Here is a 23267-nt window from a genome sequence, read left to right as displayed (position 1 = left end):
ATGTAAAAGCACAAGTATGACTGTCTGACTTTAATACAAACACCATACTTGGAATTTCCCCCCAAAATGAAATGTAATTTACTACAGTTTTAATAATCAACACTTTTTTAAAGTTTTAAAAACATGTCTTAATGTGGACCACCAACATTCGCTCAAGTAACTCAGATAATGCTGTTCCTTATTTAGTTTGTAAAATTTCTTTATCAGTCTGGCTTCAGTTTCTTTAGGCATAAAGTAAGTATTTCCTCCAAAGCGACTCCAAAATCATGCAATTTCTTCTCAATATCACACTTTTTTCTGCTGACTTCGAATGTGGTCCACCTCAGGGGAGGGGAGGGGAGTATCAAGGTTCAGGATGAACTTATATGTGATTCCCAGTTTTCCACGATCCTCCCTTTTTTTGCTCTTTTAAAAACACAGTGAGTTAAAATACTGAACAGCAAGATAAAAATGGAATAGTATCTAAGAATCAAAATGTATTACCCATTTCTCCTATTATATCAAAATTTGTAGTCAGAATTGTCTTTATTGACTTTATTTTAGTTTTTGTACACAAAGAAAAATCATGTTCATATCCATCATGAACAAAAACTTAAAAAGGCAGAACTAGAAGACATGTGTCCTTCACCAAAGCAAAGCTGTGCTAAAGGTTCCAAACATTTCAATTTTTAAAATAAATATTTTCATTTTCCGATGTCTACTTTCATGTCTTCAGAGTGTCACAGGAAACTGAAGCTATCATGAATTACAATTTTGTTTAGAGTCCCAGCTCACTGTGTTTGGTAACTTGCCATACCATATCCAGCTTGGTTAGGAGGAGGTATTACAGGGGGAGGAGCTTGTCCTTGGGGAGGCTGAGCACCAAATCCACCCATCCAAGCAGCAGAAGGTGATTGACTTGGGGGAAAAAAAAAAAAAAAAAAAAATCTTGAGCAAACACAAAGAAAAAATTTTCCATATATTTATCCAAAATCAAGCAGAGCCCCATCATAAGAATAGACAAGAAATCAACACAGCCACAACAAAGAGCAAAGAAATAAATGACACATCCATACATGTAGAATACACATCCCAACATTAGTCTTACATTTTTGTTAATATAATCACAACTTAGCACAATGACTTCTCTGAAGAACATCTCAAAACTGATTTTTAAAAAATGACGAATCACCTACCTATCATATATTGCACAAATAGTACATCAATATAAGAAATTTAAAAATCACAAAATTCATGTTGGAAAGAGAAGGAAGAAGGAACCAGTAAAAATAAAGATCTGGGCTGGCCTGGGGGAAAAGGTGCAAAGGACCAACCCACTCTATGAACAAAGGAAAAAAAGCAAGCTACTTTGTACCACATAAATCTCTTAAGACTTCTCACACAAGCCAACAGACACAAATCATTAAATTTCTAAGCATATCTAGACAAAGACCTTTTCCATGCAAAAATAAATGAGGTAAGACAGATTAGAAATGTAAATGAAATTCTACCAACAGCTTACAGAGATAGAAGGACACACCAAATGTTACCCCAACCTCCCCTTTCACCTAGGTAATAAAAAGCAAATTTTTAGCACTATAAATCACTTTTCATAAGGTTTCTGTAACACTTAAAATGTCGAACAGCCTGATGAATTTACTTTAAATAGATTCTCCCTAGAAAAACACACTTATGATTTCTTTTGTCACAACTGTATCAGTTTCTATACTGGAAAAACCCACACAACTTACTCTACTCCAAATCCCTGCTGGTTCCACGGCTGCCCGTACACGCCATACGGCGGTACCTGCCACCCGTTTGCCATGTACTGTCCGTACTGCTGTGGGTTTCCATAAACCTGGCTCCACTGCCCCCACTGGCTATAGTCGACCTAGGAGAAAGCAAATTACCGTTTTAGGGAGTAAGTAAGAAACACAGTATTTGAAGAAAGTGGGAGACAAGGAAGAGAAAAACTAAGTAAGCACCCTGATGTGAATAGGACTCTGTTATTTATCATTGTCTAAGTTTATTGGGGTGGTGACACCTGTGGAAAGAAAGTATTAAGATTCAGTTAATACCGCAAAATAATCACTTTTGAAAAAGCATTAATAAAATAAACTGAAAGCAGCTATATGCTTTATTTTCTGTTTATTTTACAGAGTTTTTAAAGCTTCTATGTAGATATGTAAGATGGAAACCTTAAAAAGTGCTGTGAAAAATCGAATTACCTGTTGGAAGTTTTTAGTCATATCAGGAGATTCTTTACCCCAATAGCATTTAACAACATGTCCTTCAATTGTAGTGCCATTCACCGAAACAATGGCATGGGCAGCACTTTCGTGGGTTGAAAATCTAAAAGGGGAAGATAGGAGGATTTTGTCTTTTTTTTTTTTTTCCAAAAGAACTTACACAGTAAATAACAGAAACTCAGTTTATAACTGTCAACTTGGTATTTTCCTAAAGTACATTTTGTAGGTAGGTTAAAGTTCTATGTTGCAAAGAACTACGAAAATAACAAAGGCTGATACCTGAGGGGATTAAATAATGTAACTGAAAGGAATGGGTCAAATAGAAGAGTAACCTGTAGGTAGAATTTTACCTGACAAATGAATAGCCTTTCTCTGGAAAAACTCTTATTTCCATAATTTGTCCAAATGGTGAGAAAGTCTGTCTCATAAGCTGATCTGAGAAACAAAAACACACAAAATACTTAAGGCTCATGACACTGACACGAAGAGTGATAAAGCTCCTCAGAGAAGGGGAGGAGAAAACCACACGTTGTACCTGTTAACCCAGAGGCAATTCCTCCACAGTACACAGTACAATTTTTTGGACTTGACTGGTTTACTACATCTTCAAATCTCAACTGTTTAGTGTTATCTATATGCAGAAAGAAAAGAAAAATGTTGATTATACAGTAGTATAAAACAGATTACTATGTACGAAGATACACCTCATTGGGGGAGAAAATAGAATTTTTTTTCTTGATGCCATGATTTGATCTATAAAATCACTGGTTCACAACTCCAAATATACTAATTGTCAAAGCCCAAATTATTATTAGACAATTAAATTTCAAGATGAAATGAGCCTTACAATGCTAATAAAATTTAAATTTTAAGAAATTAAGATTACACTACTTGATGATTTTGTGATGTATCTATAATTTCAACATACACAGTAGACGTATCTTACTTTCTTGTGTACTTTTAGGTGCAGGTGGTTTACGTGTGGCCCAGTTGGTTCTGATCTGACGACCACCCAACCACTGACCTCCCATATGCACAATTGCATTTTCTGCATCCTACAGAGAAAAAAGAGAAAGAAAGAGCAATTACAAACACAGAAAATTGTGGCATATAAGACCCAGTAAAATGAAATAAAATGCTGGCACCGCTGGATCCAATAAATCTTACCAGTACCGGGAATGAATTCACTAAGCATCCTAAATAAACAAAACTGAACTAATATCACCAAAAAATGATCTGAACTCCAGTGATACGTCAAAACTATTTTTCTTTAAGCACCAAGGGAAATTGATCATAATTCAAATATGCAAGAAAAAAATTATAACCCCACTCATTACCAAAAAGAGGGAAAGTAAGAATCCCACAAATATCTTAATTTAATGGCTGATCTGAAATGTAACTTTTACTGAAGGATACACAGAAACTCCCAATACTATGGTCTAAATTACCTACCCCAAAATCTACATTCCAGTAGCAATGGATTAGGATTGTGACACAAGATTAAGAATTCATTTTAAGACAGAAGACTTCTGTATTAGGATTTAGAATGCTACCAATAAAAATGAGTTTAATTATCACAACTAATGTGAATTTGCAATGAATCTAAGCAAAGAAAGAGTATAGCTCCAACCTTTATCTTGCCACTTCAATAAGATGTAGATAATTTAAGTCGCTAAAATTGGTCTAAAATGCTACTATCAAAGCCTACTTTATTATCTTACAGTTAATGCAAATGCTTAGACATTTTGGTACCTCTTTAAGAATACATGCAAAACTCATGATGAACTGTTTTAATTTTCATTTACATAATTTGCTGTAGTCATTAATATCCTAGCTATAAAAGTATGGATGATAATTTAAAAGTTAAAACTGAGATTTTCATGGTTCAGACTAAATATAATTTAACTTCCCTCCAAATTCTGAGATTAGTTCATATATCCTAATCTTGAGTTTGACTTCCAAAATATCTTACCTTCACCAATGCATAAATGCAACCATGATACTTTCTTATAATCAGCCTATCTTTTTCCAGCTATTTATTTCCAAGAAAACAATTACACTCTACTGTTAAAACACACAAAATTACATAAAAGCTGTTGTAGGCAACATCTAAGAATATTCAAGATTCTGATTAACAACTAAATTTTGTATTAAATTTACATTGAGTTGAAAAGAACATACCAGTTTGTTATAAAAAGATACAAAACCATAGCCTTTGGATTTTCCAGTTGCCATGTCTTTAACTACTCGGGCATCCCTGTGAAAAGAAGCACAGCTAAATGAGGGAAGTAAGAGTCATCCTCAAAATAAAAACTAAAAGGAACCACACACACTGTATTGTGAGCATTTTTTTAAATAAAATTCCAGTTAGCCCTAATTAACTACTGCCATTCCTGAACTCTCCCTAACGCTTCTTTACCTGTTAGAAAAAAGCAGTAGGACAAAAACATGTAATAAACATGCAACCTAATCAAATAGCCTGCACTTTCTAAACTAAATGCTCAAATTTGAAGATTAATAGGAACAATAGTTTCCTTTTCTAATATTCTATTGGCTAGTGTCCTCTAAGGTTTACTGGTTCTATAAATTACTGTAACAATGCTAACTACTTTACCATGCAATCTCTAAATAGTTAAATGTCTTCTGCCTAGTGATACAAAATATATGAAATATTAAAAAATTGAAAAAGAGGTAAAAATAGGAATTAAAAAGGCATACATGGCCTGTTAACAGATTTCTTTATTTTTCTTGGTCAATTCTCTACCATCATTTTGGAGTTTGGGCAGCTGTAAATTTTGAAAAATTGACATTTTCAGAAATTTAAGAAAGGAGAATAAAAAACTAACAACAATGCTAAGCACACCAGTACGAAAACAACAAATTTACACAGAAATTTTAGTGAGTAAGTTAAAATGATTGGAAATATAGAACTCCACTGAATATAGAATGTTAAAATGTAAATACTAAAATATGTATATATAAATAATGTATAATAAGAATAAATAGAAATGAGAAAAAAATCTACAACTGAGTTCCAGTGTGCACAGTTCCTTGCAGTTAGCCTTCAAGATCCTGTCCATTCTTATGAGCAATTCTGCAAAATAACCAGAATGCTATTACTTTTAATTGTGACTTGGACTTTAGAAAAACTGCAGGTCTCAGGTATAAATAAAGATTGAAAAACAGCAACCTGTATTATTTTTTATACTGATTTTTAAAACAGTACTACTTACCACATTTAAAGATTAAAAAGCAAAGCAAGTATCAAAATAGAAAATTAAGAATTAAATCTTTCTTTCAAATAAATCTACAGAACAACAAATTGTATACAGAAAAATATTGTTGTTCTTAGGTGAAACATATTCCTGTAAAGTAGTACTACAACGTTTCATTTAAATCCACAGGAAGTACATAAAATATACGGATTTTAATCAGAAAGATATATTGTGATAAACATTTTATAGAACTTATAAAACCACTTTTAATTTTCCAATATATTTGATCACAATAACATACAATGAGATTTGAGCATAAACTTTGTTAAAAATCAAACCACATTTGGGCCCTAACTAGCAGAATCAAATACCAGTAACAAAAAAACATCCACTAATTAATTCCACATTTATGGCTCAGACAACAAAACATTTTAGTATTATAATAGTACTACTTTTCAGCTAAAATATCAAAACACATTTATCATTATAATTAAACATGTACATTTCTAATTTAACTGCAATATACCCAAGGATTTACCTACTTTTCCCAATTTATAAACTCTTCCTATAAAAGTTTAATACACAGTATACATCACATTCACTTTTGGTTAACCACCAAATTTTGAAAACATTTGACAGAAAGTTGGATTTTTTTATAGGCTGTACCACCCAAACATATGCTTCAAAGATAACAAACGAATCACTTAAAAAATTTTAACATATTATACACAGGATTAGATGAAAACAAGACCCCAAAACATTGAAATGACATTAACATTTTCAACAACATCTACTAATCAAAAAACAAAACAAACCAACAAACAAAAAAAAATCACACTAACTAGGGAAAGAAAATCTTAATTCCAGTACAAGTTAATCATATAATACAATTTTGCCTATCACTACTGAGTATAGTATTGATTATGATACTTACGATATTTTACCAAAGGGGGCAAATGCTGATTTGATATCTTCTGTTGTAATTTCTGGACTCAAATCCCCAACAAACACATGGAAGTGATCTGAAATCAAAGCATTTGGTAATCAAATACTTAAAAAGCCAGCTACTAATAAGCCCTTTCAGGCAACACTAAGGGAAGAAAAACCCTATTTAAGCTGGTAGCGCTGCCAGGATAATTTCAGAACTCTTCCACAGTAAAATGCAGCAGGAGTACTTACTGGAAGTATCTTTTTTCTGGCTACTTGGTGTTGTTGCCCAGTTTACTTTGACCTCCTAAAAATAAAGATTATATTTAATACAATTATTAGGCATGTCATTATGAACCATAACACTTACCACTTATTAAATCATTTATCAAACAGGATAATTTTTGTAAAAACACTAGGCTGAATAAAGCAAAACCATCACTCAGCAGAGTTGAATATTTGTTTAAAAACTTGCTAAAAAGAATACAAGCTAAAAAAAAAACCACACACAAGCTAATTCGACATGCAAAAATATATACTCATGAGGTGCCATCATTGTATTATCTTACCTTTCCCAAAATTTTTCTCCCATTCATAGCAGCTAATGCAGCAGCTGCATCTCTGTGTTCATAAAATTCCACAAAGCAATATGGGTCATTGCTTGTATGCTGCAAAACAGAAAATCCAACAGAAGAGTTGACCCTTCTGCTATCGGGTTGCTGAGAAGAAAATCCAGGAAAAAACATTACTGACAGCTAGGAATGTACAAGGTGAGATTGCATAAGCTTATGAAAGCCTAACACTTATAAAAATAAGATTTACAGCTACACCTGACTTTGCACCTCAGAATACTGTTGTACTCAAATAGAACCATCACAGCAGTATAGAATCATGACTATCAGTATTAAAAGCAAAATAAAATACAGAATTCTGGTGAAATATGTTAAATATAAAATAGAAATTTATATTAGACCAAACAAAACCTTAACTTAAGGACCACTCCTTACCACTGCTCTTCTCTCTCCCAACATTATTTTCAAAAGGATGAATTCTATTTATTCCTCATAACACTTCATAAACTATATCCCATGACAAAAAAAAAAAAAAAATACAGAAATGAACCAACTTTACAAACTTTACTTATGATTGAAACTAGGATGAGTACTGCATAGGAGGAGATGAGATTATGTACTCCTTTTCTGGATAAGGAATGAGAATAAAAACAGAAAATTTTCAAATTTATAACCAGCTATTGAAATGAACTCCCCATCTTTCAAGCTATCCTAATGAACAGGAGATTCTATATACTTTGAATTTAGTCTTCAAAGACCAGAAAAATATGCTAGAAATCAAGAAAAGGACATCTGAAAATATGTCTGAATAAAATATTCCAAAACAAAGCTACAATTTTATATCACAAAAAAAACAATATAAGAAATCTTTATTAAATATATTCTACAATACTATACTTGACAGGAGGTGGCAAACAGACATTTATAAAGACAATTAGAAAGTACGACCTAAGTTATAGCAACTTTATAATCTAACAACCAAAACGGAAATGAATTTTATAGAACTCCAACCTGCACTGAAGAGCTACACAACTGTACAAACACATTTTTTGCATAAGGCTAAGAACATTCATCACTGTTCAGTGTAAAATGCCCTAAAAAAAATAGTACTATTTTCAAATGTGGAATGCTAGTTGCACTTACAAGGGGTACAAAATACCAGATAAAATAAAGATCTTTTCAACAACCACTGTTTTTCATTCCAGGAAAGTTTTAGAAGAAAAATCCAAAATAAGACGTCTAAAACAATAGTGGCGAGGCAACCAGAAGGCATTTCCTTGAGGGAAAAAAAGTGTGATCATTAATACTGACAAGAAAACTATGGGCTCTCATACAAAATCCTACTGTAGCCATGTGAACTCTGTTCTTAAGAGATATAGAAAGGAAATGGAGAAAAGATTCCAAAGAAAAACATGCACTTAAATTCCTCTTGTAGAAGAGTTAACATTTACCAATGATATTCATTTGTAGAAAGGATTTAAAGGTAAATAGCAAGCTAAAACTATGCTAGTCAATTTTTCATTTTACTCCTATCTCTTCTGCCCTGATGGTCTCTACAGAAACACTGGTAATCACAGCAAGACATACAGGGGTCCAATGGCAGATCCATGGTAACAACAGGCTTTAGTAAACTACCCTAACTCATGCAGACTGACTTCAAGTTTACCTAATAGTAAGACGCCAACCCCATTCAGTGTATGAACACATGTGCGCGCGCACACACACACACACACATTCGTATCACACCGCATTTCATGTAAGACACCACTGATTTTTGTCACAACCCAACTGTCAGAGAATTTTTTAGCCTTAAAATCGGTAACATAACATTAGAGTATACAGAGAAAGCTAGAATCTAAGATAAACAATTATCTAAAGTAAAAAATGACAAAACTAAGGGAAAAAAGCATTTTTCATATACTGAAATGGAATTTATGGAAAGGAAAATAAACACCTAGATATTCTGTACTAGAGTTCATACTCTTTGGAAGCTTCCCATTTATGCCACCAAGAGACACTCTAAACATCAACCATGTGCTTACCTTAATAATTATTGTTACCAATTTTTGTTGGGTGACATAAATGTCAAGACAGAGAAATATGAGATTTTACAGCTATATACAAGTTTGAATGTAGGAGTTGTAGAATATGGATAAATTATACAAATTCATTTCAAATCCTTCTCCCCATAAATGGCTGATTGTGCACACAAGTTTTAAAAAGAATACTATTAAAATAAATCTTTATCAAATGTTTCTCAAAAATTTTCTAGAGAACTCCCTCCACTTTCTCACATCCCATTCTCTCCTGAACCCACTCCAGTTGGCTTCCTACCCAACCAGGCCACTGAAACTTTGTGTTGAGCTCACCATTGATCCCTCTGCCACCTCTGTGATCTCTTTTCTGTCCTCACCTTGACTTTCAAGCAAAATTCAAAACAGCTAACGACTCCTCCCCTCCTTTAAATACTCCATTTTAGATTCCACACAGCCTCTTGGTTTTCTGGTTTTCTCAGTGGAGGATCTTTGAGAAGGCAGTTCTTCCCCCTTAATTCAAACTCTAAACATCACCCTAAGTGTTGAGATGCTCCAGGGCTTAGACCTAGACCACTCTACTCCTCTCTATCAGCACTCTCTTTAGATCAAGGAACTAGATCTCATCTAGTCCCATAGGTTCAAATACCACTGCAAGCTGCTATCATCAGCACTGGTCTCTCAGTTTATCCAACTACTTACATATAATGTTCCTTTGGATGTCTAATGCACACCTTAAGTTTAACACTGCCAAAACAGAACTCCTAATTACCAGCACTCCCCCCATCCATCCCACACCTCCCTTGGTCATGCCCATTTGAGCGAATAAATAGCATTACCATCTATACAACTACAAACAAGAATCTTTGCGTCTTTCCTGAGGTCTTCCTTTCCCTTATGTCCCCCAGCCAATCCAGTCCTATGGATTCCACCTCTAAATTATATCCCAAACTTACCTATTTCTCTCTCTCCACCTACCAATCTAAAAAACAAGCCCCCATCATCTCTTACCTAGACTAGTAAAATAAACCCAGCTGCTTTCCTTCCTTCCATTCCTGCCCCCTACAATCCATTCTCCACAACAGTCTCCAAATAATCTCAAAAATGCAAATCAAAGAGTGCCTTATTACTCTGCTTAAAACTCCCACCACAACCAGAGTAAAATCCAAACTGTGTGTCAGGACCCACACTTCCCTAGGTGATTCTGAACCCTGCCTGCCTGCCTCTTTACACTCATTTTCCACCACTTCCCTCCTCTCCCCAGGCTCCAGCCATCCTGGTCTTTGGTTCCATGAACTCACCAAGCTCATTACCAACTCAACAGCCTTTGTATATGCCATTCCCTCTGCCTCCAACTCTTAACATAGATGGCGCCATCTTGTTATTCCTGTCTCAGATCAAAGAGGTGACACCTTCCCCTCAACACCCAACCTATATAAACACCAACCCTCCAATCCCCATCGTAGAGCTGCTTTATTCTCTCCATAGCTCTTATCCCTATCTGCAATTATCTTGTCTGTTTGTTAACAATATTCTCAATAGTATGTAAACTCATGGGAGTCTCCTCCCTTTCGCTCTCCACTATGTCCTCAGAGCTCTCAAGAGTGCCTAGCACAAAGTAAATTTTTGATGAATGAAAGAATGAATGAATGAATAATCAGAGAGGAAGGAAAGAAGAGGTACTGGAACAGAATAAGGACTATTCTTAGTTAGAAAAGAAGATCAAAAGGCCAATTTGCTTTATGGGTTTTTCACGGTTCCCCTCGCAGGGTATAACACAAACTCCTTAGCACAGCTCTGGCCCTTGCCGGACACTGGTGCCTCATATCCTGGCATCTTTTATGATTAATCCCATTCGGAACACCAACCGCACTATGGTCTCTACCTTCCCATTTCCTCTCATGGGCACTCCTGCTCACTCTGTCTACCAGACTGGATCAACATTCTTCTCTCACCTGGGATCCCTTCTTCCTCAGATTCCACTACTCTCCTTCAGTTTCAGCCTAGACGCTGACTCCTGCAATAAAGCCTCCCCTGACCCGAGACTGTCCTGGAGCACTCGACGCTGCCTGCTTCCACGGCATTTATCATCCTCTGTCATTTGTGCCTGTTAACTCCTCTGTCTCCCTCATTAGGCTGTAGAATTCTATGGCGCTAAGAACTGTCTTATTTAGCAGTGTATCTCTAGCACTTACAGGAACAGCTGGTACATAGTAAAGTCTAAGAAGTGTGTGGATGAATAAAGAAAAAGGAAGAAGAGAACGAACTGAAACAAATCTTTGGGCTTGTATAGGAGAGTATAAAGGGGCATGCAAGGTTACACTGATTTCTTCTTTATAAAATGTTTGGAGAGTATAAAGAGAAAGTTTTCTTTGCAAAAAGGAAAATAAAATGATTGCCCTAACAATTTAAGTCCAGTCTATGTAAAGCTGCTGTTATTAGTATTTATTAGAGGTACACAAGGTGCATGGTGCTACACTATGCACATAAGAACCTAATGTTCTTTTACTACACCAATTCCTAAACTTTAAATGTCTATCATCTGAATCAGGAACATTCTTATTAGAATTGTATGAAATATTATATAGCTTTTCACACTCTGAGATAAGCGCTAACAATTTTTTACAAGCAGAATCACTTGAAGGTAACTATATCCTGAAGAATGACCATGTGAGAGTAACAGAACACAAACTTTGTCCTCTCAAATAAAACCCTGTTCCAAACCTAGTCTATCTGCCAAATCAGTAAGTCAACACAACAAACATGAATCTCTCCATCAGAATAACTTGAGGCTTAAAATGATATTCTAAAATGATACTAATGAACTCATGTATCTCACAACATTAAACATCACGCTGTCAGCACATGGAACTGGGAAGATCTTACCTCTGTTATCATTTTACAGCTTTTACAGGGTCCAATCTGACTGAATAACTGAAGTATAAGGACTTCTGTCACATCTCTGGAGAGGTTACCTACGTATCTGTTCAAGAAGAAAAAGAATACATTATCAGCAATTTCCCTTCAGCTCTGGCTCTAATGTATTACCACTTAAGTACCTTTTATTTCATTTTAACTTCCCCTGTCTTCAATAAAATTTTTTCCAATTAAGCCTAATCCTATGCAAGTAAAATTAACCCTTATTTAGGAAAGCAGCAAGTGTTCTTAGGTACTAAATTAGGCCACTAAAGTAACACTTCAAACATTTGTGATAAAGAAGAAATCAATGTGACCTTGCATGCCCCAAAAGTATTATTATTCTGTATCCTACATATCATTGCCTCATCTTATTTATTAGAATAAAAATAATAAAATTTAAACCAACCTCCAGATAACTATAATTTCTGGATGTAAAACACAATTCAAAATAGTGTGTGTGTGTGACACACACACGAATACCACCAAAAATACTGATTAATTATAACACCTGATCAATAAAGAGACATTAGACATAAGGCGAGTTTATCTTAGACCCCCAACAAAAACAATTACATGAATAAAGAAGAGAATTAGAGTATAGTTAGCAAAACACACAGAGATTGGAAGCTTTTGTTTTGTCTTGCTAAACAAGATTTATTGATGATATATCTTCATTGTTTTGTTTTAGGAACGCAGGGCAAAATAATAAAATTTCCTAGTCTAAAATACATCAGAATCAACAAAATACATCATTATATAGATAAAAAAGCAAATACAAGGACGTCTTCAGAATTTCAGAGAAAATTTAAGACAAATCTAGGTATACTTTTCACTATGCCTATTTAAAGATTTGGAATTATTTTTTTAAATTACATATTGACTATATATATTCTGTATTAAGAAATTCAGAATACAGATAAACTCAAAAGAACACCACCGCCCAGAAATGACCACCTGGTTTCTCTTGTCCCATGGATTTATATTAATTTAGCTTAATAAACTGCCAAACTTTTAAGTCTTTCTGATACTCAGTGCATAATTCCTAAAACTCACATTTGTTGTGAACAACCTCATGAACCAAACAATATTTATAAAATTTAACATAGCTTCTCCTGGAAATTAAAAAGACGTAAGTTTTCTTTTCCTAATGATAACATATAACATCTGGAAACTGAGTACTGAGACCAAAATAAGCCTTGCATCTATGGTTACCATATTAAATACATAACTGCTTTAAGCTGGAACATTCTGAAAGGGAAAAATAAACCAAGAAAGGTAAAGTGTAAAAAAATTATCTGATGAAGAATGAGTAGCAATTTCCCAGTTCAGCTAAGAATTTCATTGCAATGGGTACTAATATCTACATAGTACTAAAACTGAACCCTAAGTCCAACGTTACTTAAATAGAAGACTAAACCAGTGACAAACAGTCCATCTTTTTCTTATAATTAAAGTAGAGCAGACCCATCGGTAGGCCACAGAATGACACACTTTTTCCAGCAGTAGCAAAAGGTTATAGGATTATAAGCTCGCCAGATAACTGCCTGTCCCTTTTTAACTCAGAGGGATTTGTGAGCCTGTATCCAGGGAAAAATTTCTTTTTGTACAAGGTAGAACTATCTATAAAGTAAATGAACGAGTGACCTTGGGCTCCTAAATGTTATATTCATTTAGCCTAAAGTGCTAGTTAACTCACCTCTAAGAGAACAGAAGAGGAATGGATAAACTGATTTTCACGTATTGACACTAATAACAAAGTCAAAACAGAACGCCACTTCTATATAATAAAATTTAAATAAATAGTTTTAAATTTGCATTACTGTTTAAACATTGATTTGTTCAGGAAAAAACTGCATTACCTTCCACATCTAACAGTCACAATCAAAGTTGTTACTGTTTAATAGGACCTTTATTCCAAGTCAACCTTTTTTGAGTGAGCTATAAATTTTGGAGAATTTCTAGAGGCACATTTAGATATAGTAATTTACATTTCAAGCACTGATGCCAAAGAGCAAAATGGTAATCTAAGTTTAGAATGTCATGAAATACAAAAATCCAGTTTTAAGGTTTCCTATTTTTCAAATATCTCCACTAAAAGTTCAGTGGTAAAGCAGCAAACTAAATTCCAAAGCTAATATAAAAAAGGCCTTCCATAACAACACACAGAGCCATCTTAATTTACCAGGATAAAAAGGATGTAATTCACCATATAATTTCACCTAAATGTTACCCAAATCTGACTGCCTTTTCCTTTACTCGAGTTCAGTAATTCATTCATTTGCATGTGTCTCCATCCTTCATAATATTCAATAGAGAAACTTCTTATAGCTTTAAAAATACTGTACTGCACAGCTTACAAATACTAACCAAAATAAATACTAACAAAAATATTTCAGGAAGATGTTCAACACCTGACCTGGAAAGAACATCACCTCTTGGCAGTACCCTGAAGTGTATTTTCTCTTTCTAAATTATAGTGTCTATGCTTCACTCTTTCTCTTCTGAAGTAGTCAATATATTCTTAAGTTCCAAGTGCTTAAGTATAAAATTTCTACTTGAAGAACATTCAAAATAGCAGAAAAAGACAAATATAGCTCAAATTCTTGTATTAAGAGGTCAATTCAAAGAGTAAACACTTAGGAAATTCTAAAACAATTTTTTACTCAAGGAAAAAAAAGGCATACCTTAGGTCTATTTTGTCTTCTATGAACAGGAACTGTAGGAACTAAAGCATTAAAAATGGAAAATGATGCTTTTATCCCTAGCGTAAGGGTTAAAATCCAATTTGAGACTAGAAACTTGGCAGTTTCACAGTAGGCAAAAGTTCACATTGCCAAACTACTTCCTATGTCCAACTGGGCAGAATTTTAAGTTAGGAACATCATGCCTTTCGGAAGACTAATCAAGCTTTTTCAACACTGAATGTACTCTCACTCAAAAGAATAGCCCTAGCAAGGTTGAAATTAATTACATGCACTTTTGCACAAGATACTATGGCTAAATTTCCATTAAGTCACATTTTTGCTTTTGTTCTTGACGAGTTCCTACGTAAGAGGAGATTTTATAACAATATCCTTCAATGGGCCTCCAATGAACTGATCAATTTGTCAGTATTTCATTTTAGGAAGGAGGCAAGGTGGAGGAAAGATACAGGGTGGGTATAAGTGAATTGACCACCTACATAAGGGATATCGACACACATACACACACATTTTAAAGAAACAGAGAATATGATTAAGTTGGCCGAGGTGCTTAATTACAGCCACAATATAGCCAAATCCATCATATAGCTAGTCAATTTTATAACGGGATCTAACAGTTTCTTCTGCTATTGCCCTCCGATGTTCAGATTATATTCTAAATCACTGCTTTATTTCCTCCTTTTGACAGCCTCAATCAGAAAGAAAGAACAGCCTTAAAGGATGGCATTGCATAACACGGTGTAATCCCAGATCCACAATTCCTACTCATTTTGAGGCATCAGATAAATTAAGAAAGTTAATTAAACTACAATAGAACACCACCATAATTTAATGTTGTATTATAGATTCAGATATACCATGGATCAAATCTCTGCTCTCCAAAGCTACCCACAAGTTTGAAATGTGGGTCCCACAAGGTCGGTGTCAGGCAGTTTAGTTCCAACACCAGATTACACAGCATGATCTCGTTTGGTTTTTTTAGATCACAAGTTATTGAATACATATTACCCCAAAATAAATGTCAAATAAGAACAAAGAACATCAGAAAACAGACCTTTAAAGGATAAATAAACTTTAGGCTCAACATCAAAGCAATTCTATACCACTTTAAATACCATCAAATAAATTAGTAATACTGTAGGTAATGAATATTTAAAGACCTACCTAGGCTATAAACACCATATTGTTTTCTGATGATAGAACCATATGTCTTAGCTTGTGTGTGTCTGCAGGAAAAAAACCTCACTAGTAACACACAGGCATTTTAAGGAAACAGTTTAAGATAAGCTTTGTTAAGAGTACATTCTTTTAAAACATACTAGCCACGTGAAAACCTAACCCACAGATCACAATGTAAAATAAAAGGATCTCCATAAACAAAATAAAACCCTACTAGATGTCAACCTCTAAAGTCATGTTCAAAGTTTTTGTCATGTTACTTATACCTAAAAGAACCCTTTGAGGGGAATTATGTAAAATGAACGCTTAGAAAAAACTATACTATGCATTATTTTAATTAAAATCTGACCAAGAAATCCCAATTCTGAAACATTTGCTTTTATCTCAAAATTCCACATTCGAAGGTTTTAAAAAAATATATAAAAATCAACAGACCACACCATGTACGACAGTCATGTCTGCTCATAATTTTACATTAATCAGGACTTAAAAAAAAACAAACTTAATACTAATTCAATGAAAAGAAGTATAATCATTGTAAAATATTTGAGTACCTCTTGTCTTCCAGGCAGTGAACTAAGTGCTGCAGGGGTAAGACCTAGGAAGATGTAGCAGTCCTTGTCTAAAAAAAAACCCTTCCCATAGAGAAGAGTGGGAGAAGGAAAAAGGAAGACAGAATAGTAAACATGTACTGACATACAGGTACAACTAAGCTCAAGATGTTTCTTTACTCACATGTACACATGTCACATTCTTAGACAACTGTAAACGTAGACAACTTAAGTGTACTTCAGAGAAAGAACAGGAGATTGGAGAAAGTAGAGGTTAAGAAACAAGTGACAAAGTTAGCTCATTAGTCTACTGGAGAAGGGTCCAAGGTCTGATGGAGATAAAGATAAGGCAAATGCAAAGATAGTTATATGAATTAAAGGTAGTGAAATGGCATATTATTTAGCCCGACAAAACCAGGAATTCCTCTTCTTAAGGAACAAATACGGTTAATGAGAAAGGTACCATGAGAATTTACCAATTATTCAGTAGCTTTTATGATGCAATGATGACATTTCAGATGTTTAGATACAATGTAACTTTTATCTTTGTTAAATACATGCTAGCTAGGCACTAAATTCAACTTTCCCAGATGCTTCCACCAAAGCACACATGGCTAACTATCAAGCCTTGGCTTCAACAGATCTTAAAGGGCAAATTTCAAATTGTCCCAATTCTCTCTTTTCTGGGAAAAAAAAGTTAGTAATGGGAGACAGCACAAAATATAAAAATTCTCCAAAACAGACTTTTCACTGAAACATTTGATGTGCTTAAGTTGGCCTCAAATTCTCAAAACAGGATGGCAAATACTTTAGTGAGACATTAGAAAAATAGGGATACAAAGAGTGCAAGCCCACCCCCCACCCTCCCCAAAACGAAACAAAAAAACCAAACCTGTATCAATATTGTAAATAGGTATCTATCTTCTTTACTGAGCGGACTTTCTTTGGTAGAAGAGATGAGAAGCTAGTCAAACTTCCTGAGTACCCATCCACCTTCATCTATTCCCCAAAAAGTGATTTCCAACAGATGGCAGAGCCAAGTGGCCTATGATCATATCAATACCAGGCAGAGGCAAGAGAAAACAAAGCAGCGATCTGACTCCCCGTACTCGAGGTAGGTGTGCTGAGCTTCCAAAGGCTAGGAAAACCGAAGGGGGCCAACTTAAACATTTAATGAGAAGTTACTCAGACTTTTTTTTAAAAATGCAGGAAAAAGAAAGGAGTGCCACACTATCTGGAAAGGAATGCAAATGCTGAGTCATCACTCTTCATTAGGAAAGAAAGGAAAACTCGAATAAGCGGTTGGAAGATGGAAATTCATTCATTAGATCGGGCTTCAGGTAAAAAGCAACAGCAAGATGGAAGAAAAGGTGCTCAGAAGACACACATCGAATAGTGAACAGACATCACTTTATCCAATTCTGAAGGTCTCAAAGCACAAACAGATTAGGAGGAGGTAACACCAAAAAGAGCAAAAGCAGTTTAACAACTGGTTGTCAGTTTAGCGTAGGTAGCGCTCAAAGTAAACTTCCAAGAAGGGAAAGATGCTCCGGCGGCAAGAGGCATCCCTTTTGCACTTCAAAAGTAGCGGGCGCTTGGCGAGTGTCTCTGACAGCGTGGGCGGGGGCACGTGGGACAGAAAGAGAGAAGGGGCTTGAGTGGAGGAAGAGTGTCCAGTTTCCTCGGAGAGCTTAGCTTGGGAGAAGAGCTGGGAGCGATGGAGCTGGGGACTTGCAGAGCGAGAGCGCTAATTCCTCGGGGCCCGCGGGGCACGAGGCTGCGGTCCCACCCCCAGTCCCACCCCCACCCAGGCCCTGCCCCCGTGGGGACCGGCAGCTCCCGGCCCAGTCCAGGGCCCCCACAGCAGAGGGGGAGCAGGAGCTCTCCCGGGCCTGACAGCCCCAGCCGTGCAGAAAGCCGGCCTAGGGAGGGTGTGCAAAGAAGGGCGCGAGAGGAAAAGGTCGAAACAAACCCCAGACCCCAGGAAGTGACTGTGTTTGGGGGAAGGGAGGGCTTCCTTCCCAAGGAAAAGGGGACAGAAGAGGAATGCACTCCGCGCCGCGCCACCCCGGCCAGGGAGCCGCCGTAAGTCCCAGCTTCGGCCCCGCTCTCCTGCTCCCTCCCTCAGCGTCCCGCGGTGCCCGGGCCTCTCGGCGCCTGGCAACCCCCGTCTCGGGTACTCACAGAGTCCGGGGCTGCCCGTCGTCTTCCATCATGGTGGGTGCGACGGAGCGATCCCGGGACAAGGGGGAGGGCAGGGCTGGGGAGGGGAGGGGGTGGGGAGGAAGGGGAGGGGGGCTCCGGGCACCAGCTGGGGACAGAGGAAAAGCCACCGAACCCTGCTCTCGGGCTCTCTCCCCCCAGCCCGCTCCGGACACTGCGCTCCAACCAGGAGGAGCAGGAGGAGGAGGAGGATGAACAAAATGGCCACCGCCACCAGCCAGGCAGGAAACGGGGCAGAGCGCAGGCGCGGCCCGCCAGGTCACCGCTCAGGCCAGCCGCGACGGCCTGTAAAGGGAATAACTGAGTGGGGAGAAAAACAGGCCGCTAAGGAAACCCTGTGCCCAGTCCCGACGAATCACGTCGTCGCTGAGTGCCTGCTGGCCGGCTGAAGCCCAGCCAGTTCAAGAAGAGATCGAGTGAAAAGGGAACCGCCGTGAAGCTGAAGGTTCTGGGAATTGTGGTCCTGAAAATGAGAGAGGGAAGCACTTCTCCAGAGGTCTTCTGGGAACTGTAGTCCACAGGAGACGGCCGGCGCCCGCGACGCGGTGGGTCGCGAAGAAGAGACTTCTGGGTAGTGTAGTCATACGTGAGGACGTGCGGCGACCAGGAAGTCGGCGTGCTGGAAGGAGAAGCCGAGAATAAAAGCGACGTTGAAAGGCGGGGAGACGCGACGGAAAAAACGCTGACCGGGAAGTAAACTACAAGTCCCAGAGTGCCTCGCGCCGGGGGCTGTCCTAGGACTGCTCGGAGCATTTTAAGGCTCTTCAGTTGGCTCAGCTTGTGCTACCGCTCCGCCTCCGTCCAGCCTGAGAGCGGTTTCTTTAATTGCGTCTGAATCCCTGCTTTGGCTCCGCGTGGTGTCGGAGTCAGCAGGCCTTTCGAGCCGTCCCCTATTCATCAAAACAGCCGACCCGTGGTCATCAACCGCCGACCCGCGCGACGGGCTGGAGGGGCTGTGGTGGACGTCGGGTCCGGGCTGAGCTGGGAGCTGCGCTCGCTGGGTCCCGGCGGGCTTCCTAAGGTCCGGCCTTGTCTTTTGGGCGTGTTTTCCCGCAAATAGAAATTGCTGGCCTAGGTAGGCTGTTTGTAGATTGCTTTGTAAGTTTCAAAGGTTTCCCCGTCCGTTATCTCGTCGGATAAGATGGTAAGTAGAGCAGTCCTCCATTAAAATGACTCATCGAGTCAGTGTAAGGTGCAGTGATAATGCCCTCCAACCCCTTATTTAATTCTTGGAGTGGAAAAAGTCTTTGGGCTGAGACGTGCAGACTTAAGGTTGTGTTTGCAGATATCCATCATGTAGACGGGAAATGAAGTCTTGCTTGAGAATGGAGGGAGCCGTTTTCAAACTGCTTCTGTAACCCTGGAGAATTCCCCATCCACACACACAACAGTTCATGGTGCGCTTACATCCCCTCCCCCCAGCATCTTGAGTTTGTACCCCCTCCTAGTGAAGGGTGGTGATAAAGGTTTTTCAGCCTGTTGCCCGACCTTAAAGGTCCCAGTTAAACAGTGCCTTAAGAGTTGGCTCTGCCAACATGTACTGAGGGGGAGGGGGATTTGAACCTGGAAAGCCTCATAGACTCCATGGCAAGGAAGTTGAACCCCTTAAGAGTCCGTGGGAGTAGCAAAAGGGCGCAGAGACCAGGATCCAGGGTTAAAGTATATAGTTATTTGGGGAGGGAGGAGAGGGGAAGGCATGGCGAAGGGGTCTTGGGAGTTGAGAGAGGTGGGCTTAAAGAATTGTATTGTGAAGGATTTGAGGAGTTGAGCTTTGTCTTCGAAGCAGTGAGGAGTTATTCAAGGGTGTTTGCTTTTATTGGACTTAGGTATAGACCTGGGTTTATCATAATCCAATCAATCATTGATCCATGCCTAGCCCACTGTATTAGTTTCCTATTACTGCTGTAACAAGCTTAGTGCCTTAAAATAGTAGGAATTTATTATCTTACAATTCTGGAGGTCAGAAGTCCAAAATCAGTTTCACTAGGCCAACATCAAGGTATTGGCAGGCTGGTTCTTGCTGAAGTCTAGGGGAGGAATGGGTTCCTCGCCTTTTCCAGCTTCTAGAGGCTGCCAGCATTCCTTGACTTTTGGCCTTACCCACCATCTTCAGAAACAGCATAGCAACTTCTTTCCTCTCTGACCTCTGCTTCTATCCTGACACCCCTTTCTGACTGATCTTCCTGCCTCCCTCTCACCTACAAGGACCCTTTGTGTTTGCACTGGGCCAAGGATAATCTCCCCAACTCAACACCTTTAATCACATCAGCAAAGTCCCTTTCCCCCCCGTAACACATTTACCGATTCTGGGGATTAGGACATGGACATCTTTGCTAGGCCATTATTCAGCCAACCACGCACTAACCCACCTTTATTAATTTAGTTGCTTTCAATGTAGTAATAGCTGTGAACTCTCTACCCTAAAAAAAAGTTATAATGACAATTTACAACCAAATGTACGGTTTGCCTCCCCCAGCCCCATACTAAGTGATCCTCTTGCCTCCCCTCACATGGGGTGAATATAATCACAAATCTTCACCAATTCTTGTTCTCCTTTTTATGAATTTTTATTCCATATACGTATTTATACAGAATACAACTACATATATATATGAAGTGTGTATGCAACGTATTTTTAATTGTTTTTAATATAGTAAAAAAGAGTATGCTCCCCCCACAAAAGCAAAAGAATATGCCCACTACACACCTATTAGAATGGCTCAACTCCAGAACACTGGCAACACCAAATGTGGGCAAGGATGTAAAGCTACAGGCACTCTCATTCATTGCTGTTGGGGGTGCAAAATGGTACAACCACCTTGGAATACATTTTGGCAGTTTTTTACAAAGCTAAACCTAGCTCCTAGGTATTTACCCAAATAAGTTGAAAACTTAAGTCCACACAAAAACCTGCACATGAATATTTACAGCAGTTTTATTCATAATTGCAAAAAATTGGAAGCAACTAAGATGTCTTCCAATAAGTGAATGGATAAACTGTGATATATTCAGACAATGGAATATTATTCAGTGAAAAAAAAAAAGCTATCAAGCCAAAAAAGCCCATGGAAGAATCTTAAATGCATATTCCTAAGTGAAAGAAACCAGTCTGAAAGGGCCACATACTGTGTGATTCCAACTATGTGCCATTCTGGAAAATGTGTAACTGTGGAGACTAAAAAGATGTATGGTTGCCAGGGGCAGTGGAGGGAAGAGGAACGGGTGGAGCACAGAGCATTTTTACTGTGGTGTAACTATTCTGTATGATACTGTTTTGTGGATCCCATAGAACTGTACAGCCAAAGAGTGAATCCTAATGTAAACTGTGGGGGCTTTAGTAAATAATAATGTATCAGTATTGGTTCATCAGTTGGAACAAACATACCACATAAATGCAAGACAGTAATATTACGGAAACTGTATGCTGTGGTGGGGGAGAGGGTGTACTGGAACTTTGTACTTTAGGCACAGTTTTTCTGTAAACCTAAAACTGCTCTAAAAAAATAAAGTCTGGGGGCGCCTGGGTGGCTCAGTCGATTAAGCGTCTGCCTTAGGCTCAGGTCCTGATCCCAGGGTCCTGGGATCGAGCCCAGCATCGGGCTCCCTGCTCAGCAGGGAGTCTACTTCTCCCTCTCCCTCTGCCTCTCCCCCCGCTTGTGCTCTCTCTGTCTCTCAAATAAATAAAATCTTGAAAAAAAATAAAGTCTGTTACAAAGGAAAAAATGTGCTTTTGTATCCTTGTGAGATTTTTTTCGCCTAATGTAAGATTCAGCCATATTTTATGTATTTGGCTTATTCATTTTCACTATTGTATGATTTCCAGTATGTGAATATACCACACTTTGATTTCTCATTGATGGACATTTGGGTTACTTCTGGGTTTTTACTATTATGAACAGTGCTACTATGAACATACTTGTGCGTGTCTCCTATAATATAGATAGCTTTCTTTGGTCTGTTTGGGTTTATACCTAAAGTAGAATTGTTGGGTTACAGGGAATGTGAATATTCAATTTTAAAAGATAATGTCAAATATTTTTTCCAAAGTAGGTACACTGATTTACACTCCCAGTAGCATTCTGTAGGAGGTCTTATGACTGGATCCATGTCTTCTTCAACACTTGCTTTTGTCAGACTTTTTACATTTCTTTCAATCTAAGTGTGAGCTCAGTGTGGTCTTAATTTGCATTTACCTAATCACTTAAGACTGAACATCTCTCCATATTTTATTAGCCATATGTGTTTCCTCTTCTGAATAATGCCTGTTGATATCTTTTGCCTGTTTTTCTATGAGGTTATATGTGCTTTTCTCCTTGACTTTTATGAATTCTCATGCTAATTTTTTCTCATTTACTGATATTGCAAATATCTTCTCCCAGTTTGTAAATTGTTTTTTTCTCTTTATAAATGCCTTAAAATGGTCAAATCTATCGTGTGTATGTGTGTGTCTTATTTAAGAAATATTTCCCCACCTTAAGCCTAAATTATAGACTTCAGAGAAGCTGATCCATGGAGTCTACTAAAATTTTTTAAACTTCGTATTTGACATTTAAGTCATTAATCCACCTGGAATTTTATATACATGTAGAGTAGGGATCCAATTTCACGTTTTTCCATATGGATAACCATTATTTTTTTTTTTAAGATTTTATTTATTACCACAAGTGGGGGGAGGGGCAGAGGGAGAAGCAGACTCCCTGCCGAGCAGGGAGCCTGAC

The 23267-nt window shown here is 37.7% G+C and overlaps 1 protein-coding gene and 1 long non-coding RNA gene across 9 annotated transcripts; one reads left to right on the top strand and one right to left on the bottom strand.

Moving 5' to 3' along the window:
• Positions 1-519: 519 nt before the first annotated feature.
• On the bottom strand, positions 520-18700 carry TIAL1 (TIA1 cytotoxic granule associated RNA binding protein like 1). Of its 8 annotated transcripts, none has more exons than XM_036123819.2 (14): positions 18511-18693; positions 16330-16410; positions 15761-15822; positions 11862-11958; positions 6940-7089; positions 6623-6677; positions 6378-6465; positions 4410-4485; positions 3175-3283; positions 2764-2859; positions 2579-2663; positions 2208-2331; positions 1731-1870; positions 520-897 (listed from the first exon to the last, which is right to left on the bottom strand). In XM_036123819.2, exons 4-14 carry the CDS (start codon positions 11871-11873, stop codon positions 771-773), a joined length of 1062 nt encoding a protein of 353 aa, XP_035979712.1. In that variant the 5' UTR covers positions 11874-11958; positions 15761-15822; positions 16330-16410; positions 18511-18693; the 3' UTR covers positions 520-770. The 8 variants fall into 8 exon arrangements, with proteins under 8 accessions (XP_035979712.1, XP_035979716.1, XP_035979718.1 ...); XM_036123823.2 differs by having other exon boundaries at positions 6940-7038; XM_036123825.2 differs by lacking the exon at positions 15761-15822 and having other exon boundaries at positions 6940-7038.
• Positions 18154-22979, top strand: LOC118555609 (uncharacterized). The gene is made up of 2 exons (XR_004927084.2): positions 18154-18411; positions 18691-22979. It is a non-coding gene; the product is annotated as an uncharacterized LOC118555609 (long non-coding RNA).
• The last annotated feature ends 288 nt before the right edge of the window (positions 22980-23267 follow it).

This window comes from Halichoerus grypus, chromosome 7 (assembly GCF_964656455.1).
Source record: "Halichoerus grypus chromosome 7, mHalGry1.hap1.1, whole genome shotgun sequence".
Taxonomy (NCBI): Eukaryota; Metazoa; Chordata; class Mammalia; order Carnivora; family Phocidae; genus Halichoerus; species Halichoerus grypus.
The sequence above is the reverse complement of the archived record's forward strand: the minus strand, read 5'-3'. Positions and strand labels throughout refer to the sequence as shown.

Excerpts from the sequence above, each read along its gene's own strand:
- TIAL1 (XM_036123817.2), bottom strand. The coding sequence starts at position 18,542 with ATGATGGAAGACGACGGGCAGCCCCGGACTCT. Across the intron at positions 3,284-4,409 it reads TATCTTTTTATAACAAACTG|GATGCAGAAAATGCAATTGT; the intron begins GTATGTTCTTTT and ends TTTTCTCTGTAG. Across the intron at positions 1,871-2,207 it reads TGACTAAAAACTTCCAACAG|GTCGACTATAGCCAGTGGGG; the intron begins GTAATTCGATTT and ends GCTTTCTCCTAG.